This window comes from Oryzias melastigma, linkage group LG17 (assembly GCF_002922805.2).
Source record: "Oryzias melastigma strain HK-1 linkage group LG17, ASM292280v2, whole genome shotgun sequence".
Lineage (NCBI taxonomy): Eukaryota > Metazoa > Chordata > Actinopteri > Beloniformes > Adrianichthyidae > Oryzias > Oryzias melastigma.
The window spans coordinates 2,008,340-2,013,752 of NC_050528.1; the positions used below are offsets into that span (position 1 = coordinate 2,008,340).

Consider the following 5,413-nt stretch of genomic DNA (forward strand, 5'->3'; position numbering starts at 1 on the left):
GATGTGATGGAAACTTCACCCCCCCACACTCTGAAGGACCCCCCACCCCCCTCCTCCGCGCCCCTGAAGGTAAACCTGCCCAGACTCCTGCCAGGTGAAGCTCTCTGCAGACCTTCCATGCCATGGCTCTGCGGTCTGCAGTACCGAGTTAGGGTTAGGGTTAGAAATCATATGGGGGGGGGGGGTCAGATCTAGGTGGATCAGGGTTTTACACCAGTTCTTAAACCAGTTCTTGCTGAGTTCCCTGTGAGGCGCTCTGATCAGAAGCACACGGACTGTGTTTGTGTAGCTGCCGTCGGGAACTCTGCCCAGAGAAGTTTATTATAGAATAATTATACCACCGTCTGTCGCGGACGTTTGTAAATGATCGTGTGCTTCATACTTCAAAGAGGACGCCTCCAACGCTCGCCGTCCTGAAAATTGCAGACTGGAGAGTTTGTTTCTGTGTGATGAAGAGAAGCTGAAGGTTGGAGTTCTGATCGTCTCATTTCCTCTGCCAAAACACTCGCGCTCTGAAGGCGTCGGTACTAAAGTCCAGCAGGAAACTCAACAAACAAACAAGACAAACAATAAAACTAATCATCTGCCGGAACCAGCAGCCAGACTGCTGTAAACTTGAGCGAACACTGGAGCGTCCTGACACCATCTGGATGAAGGTCCAAGACTTCAGACATTCCCTCAGTAATAATCCACAACGAATTTTCAGCTTTCTGTCCCATTTTAAGCTGTTTAGATCAGACTTCATCGGCGTGTTAGAATGGATCGACGCTTTGGGTTGATATGTCGTTCTTTCTGTTTCTGCATGACTCCACAGAGGTGTTTGTTTGGAGTCTTCAGAGAAGAACAAAGAGATCTGCCCCCCACTTGCCACCCCAATGTTTGAGGCAATGATGACAAAACCCCTGGATGCTGACAGAGGCGTTCTCGCCCAAAACTGGTTTTGCTCAAAATGCACCAAATACCATCTGTGTTCCTCCACTCCTGGTCATTAACTTTCAATAAGAAAGTTAGGAACCTTTTTCAAGCATTACTTCCTTGGAGGACGGTCAGAGGCGGAGCTCCATCTGCAGGGGCGCCACTAGGCATTGTGGGCCCCATGAAGAATGTTTACAGGGCCTCTAACACAGAAACAAGCTGGCATCAGGGGCGTTATGGGCCCTCCCTCTGGGCCCCTAGAATCAGCCCCGCCTTTTCGGCGCTCCCGTCCATCCGCCATAATGTTTACAAAGACCAACTCGCATGAGCGTCATTTTAGGGTGAAAAATGTTCCAATCGAAGGTGAGTTCTGCAAAGAGAAAACATGTAAATATTTAATGAAGACTTTTCTCTCTACCACAAAGCACTAGAGCAATTATGATGAATATTTTTAAAGATATTTGATGATTCTGCCTACTCCTCTGTTCCGTGCGCGTGCGTGCGTCGGCGTGCGTGCGTCGGCGTGCGTGCGTCGCCGTGCGTGCGTCGCCGTGCGTGCGTCGCCATGCGTGCGTCGCCGTGCGTGCCCGCTGAGAGGAGGAAGTTTTCCCGGATGTTCAGTGTGCGCTGATGGACCGAGTGAGTTTCTGTTACTATTCTGTTAGCAATGCAGCTTAATGACGGCTAATCAGAAAATAACAAGCACAGAGCGCACGTGAGCGTGCACGGGGATGCACACAAGTACTGTAAATATTTTTCCTGTAATTTAAGTTACTTGAGTTTGTATTCGTGTTAATATACAAGTGCGGGGGTTCCTCTGCTATGTGAACCTCCGGTCTCAGACATGTCGAAGCCTCTAGTTTGCTGATTAGCAACAAACCTAAAATGATCTAATTACTATCTAAACATTTTTTTTCCTAATTTGAAATAAATTCCGGTGTCAAGGGGTTAAGAAATCATCCAAAGAAGCTTCTCTAAGCTTTAGAAGAGCTGCTGTGATCTTATTAATAACTTTAATTAAACGGTTTCAAATCCATGTTTTTGATCCTTTCATTTGTAAGCTCCTCCCACTCTGCTATTCTTATTTGCCAACCCTTCGCCCCCCCTCCCCCCACCCCATAGAAAATGTTCTAGCTCCGGTTTAATGTCATGTTACAGGTATTTATTTCATGGTTTTATTTGATTCAGTCTTTTATATCGAGTTTGGATTTGTTCACGTCTATTCCAGGGTTTTCCTCCACCGACCAGCAGCTTCCCGTGGAAGAGAGGGGATCTGGAGAGGTCTTCACAAACGTTAAAGTACCCAGGACCTTTACTTCCATACCGCAGACATCCTCTGACGCCCTGATTTGTGGTTCTACACCGTTACTGTCAGTCTCTTTTCAGTCCACATTAATGCTGAGATCACTTCCTGTCCTCATTTTCTCTCTTTGGATGAAGACTCATCCTATGAGCACTTCTTAGTTCACTTCCAAACCAGGCGTGACCGCAGATCCTTCCTTTGATCCTTCCTTTGATCCACAGACCTGAGACAAAACTCTGATCCAGAACTCTGATCATAAGTTTCCTGGTGGAAACAGGAGGAACATCCTCAGTCTTCTGGAGATCTGTGAGAAGCAGAAGAAGAGGAACTTTCTGGGGTTCCACAAACTGAATGTTCACACCCCTCTCTAACACGAGAATTCATTCTGTGGAATATTTTTATTCTAACTGGACACTCATTTACTTTAAAGTTTAGAGATCTGAAACCAACAGATCAAACAGGACGACTCTTCATCATTTCATTGATTTAATCTAAACATCTAATCACCGGAGTGAGATCAATCATCATGTGTTCATAAATGTGTGTGTCTATTCATGTATTCATCCATGTGATCGTTAATGTTTTCATTATTGTGCCTATTCATGTGTTTATTTGTGTGTTCCTATATGTATTCATTCAGTTATTTATTCATGTCATTCATGTTTTCATTCATGTGTTCATTCATGTGTTCATAATAATTAATGTTTTCATTCATGTGTTCATTCGTGTGTTCATAATTATTCATGTGTTCATTCATGTTTTCATTCGTGTGTTCATAATAATTCATGTTTTTATTCATGTGTTCATAATAATTCATGTTTTCATGAATGTGTTCATAATAATTCATGTTTTCATGAATGTTCTCATGTTTTCATTCATGTGTTCATAATAATTCATGTTTTCATTCCTGTGTTCATAATAATTCATGTTTTCATTCATGTGTTCATAATAATTCATGTTTTCATTCGTGTGTTAATAATAATAATTGTTTTCATTCACGTGTTCATAATAATTCATGTTTTCATTCATGTGTTCATTCATGTGTTCATAATAATTCATGTTTTCATGAATGTGTTCATAATAATTCATGTTTTCATGAATGTTCTCATGTTTTCATTCATGTGTTCATAATAATTCATGTTTTCATTCATGTGTTCATAATAATTCATGTTTTCATGAATGTTCTCATGTTTTCATTCGTGCGTTCATAATAATTCATGTTTTAATTCATGTGTTCATAATAATTCATGTTTTCATTCATGTGTTCATAATAATTCATGTTTTCATTCATGTGTTCATTCATGTGTTCATAATAATTCATGTTTTCATGAATGTGTTCATAATAATTCATGTTTTCATGAATGTTCTCATGTTTTCATTCATGTGTTCATAATAATTCATGTTTTCATTCATGTGTTCATAATAATTCATGTTTTCATTCATGTGTTCATAATAATTCATGTTTTCATTCATGTGTTCGCATTAAATCTGTAGTTCTGCTTCCAGAGGAACATTTGGGATCTTCTCCAGACTCTGGGAGACTTTGACTTTCCTCAGTTGCTGGAATCCCGGATCGTCTTGGATTTCGTTGTTTTCCCGCTAATTCAATCTTTGCGTCTCGTTTTCATTCGTCGCATAAATGTTTCTAACTTTCTGGAAGCGACCTCGTTTGGACACAAACGTGGTTTGGTGGGGCTGATGCTCCCGTGGATGCAGGTCGGCTCTCTGGGTGGGGGGGCGGTTCAAGCAGCTTCTCCGCCCGGTGATTTGATGAGCGGCGGGTTTTCCAGGGTCACGTTCGTCCTGCCTCCTCCCGGTGCGCGCGCGCAGCTCTCAGGACGGAGTCTTTGCGTTTTTTCCTGACATCCTAACCGTCGGTGTTTGTGCGGAGCTGATTTTATCCGGAAAACGCCGCTTATCTGCAGGCATGCCGCAGTAGAGCACGCGTGTTTGCTTTCCCGGGACTCGGACAGGACTGACTTTACAAAGGTCGCCCGCTCGCCGCGCGCTGCGGGCGCTCACCATGGAGATGCAACGATGGAGCCCCAGGTGGAAAACGAAAAGGGGTCTGTGGGACTGGACCCTAGTCGCCTTCATAGTGTTAACCTTTCAACCGTCCAGAGCAGGTAAGAGCACGCACGCGTGCACGCTCATCCAGCTGCGCTTTCACGCGCTGGCGTCCTGCCTGCAGATGGCAGAGCGCGGCACCTTCCCTGACCTCAGTCTGGAGTCTGGACCCGGTCTAGAGTCTGGACCCGGTTTGGAGTCTGGACCCGGTCGGGAGTCTGGACCCGGTCTGGAGTCTGGACCCGGTTTGGAGTCTGGACCCGGTCGGGAGTCTGGACCCGGCAGCTTCCCGCCTCTGAATACATTCGGAGTTTTCTGGTTTAAATCCGCCTTTGATCTGAACAAAGCGGGTTCGGTCCGGACCGTCTGGAGCGTCTATCGTCCAGAGGGAACCAACAGCTGAGACTGTGACACAGATACCGCACCTGTGGACTTGAACTGAATCCGAATCCAATTCTGAAACTTTTAAAATTCAACCTAGAAAAGTTTAGCGCTGCTGCGCAGGCGCAGATCCAGCTCCGTGCGCGGGTTTGGAGGAACAGCATCTTTCCTCGTTATCCAAACTCCGAATGAGTCCAAAGGACCGTTTATGGAGATGAGAGGCCTGAAAAAGTTTGTTTAAGACCCACTGGTTCCGGTCAGACGGTTCCGGAGGTCCAGTTCTCTGTTTGATCTTCGTGGTTCTGTTTCACGGTTTTCTCATCAGGAGAATGTCACAGATGAAGATGATAAAAGATGGTTTCATTCATCTGCCCATTCTGCTGCCTCCTGATATTTTTCTGATCCTGTCGGGATCACGTGATCCGCTCACCAACATTCAGAGCGGTAATTGCAGTCTGAGCCACCAGCGACACCCGGCAGACTTCCCATGATGCCACTGGAGACCGCAGAGCCTCAGACTTCCAATTAGAGCGTCTCCCGCTTCACGTTAATCAGAGATCTAAAGTTAACATCAAAGCCAGGCTGTGGATCAGCAGAACCAGAACCTTTGCTGAGGGTTTTGTGGTTCTCCCTCTTTCTCTCAGGTGTTGACTGAAGCTCGGTGTGTGGGGGGGGGCAGGCAGTCCCAGAGGGAGGGGGCGGAGCCTCTCTGAACCCCAGCTGGGGGGCCGTAATGACTCGTGGATA

General features: G+C 45.4%; 1 protein-coding gene across 1 annotated transcript in view; it reads left to right on the top strand.

Moving 5' to 3' along the window:
- Positions 1–4,001: 4,001 nt before the first annotated feature.
- The window catches only part of LOC112139449 (collagen alpha-1(XI) chain), a 58,788-nt gene continuing 57,376 nt past the window's right edge, over positions 4,002–5,413 (top strand). The window contains exon 1 of the mRNA XM_024262260.2: positions 4,002–4,344. Within this exon, the coding sequence (XP_024118028.1) occupies positions 4,242–4,344 (103 nt within the window). The 5' untranslated portion in view covers positions 4,002–4,241. The remainder of the gene's footprint in view (positions 4,345–5,413) is intronic.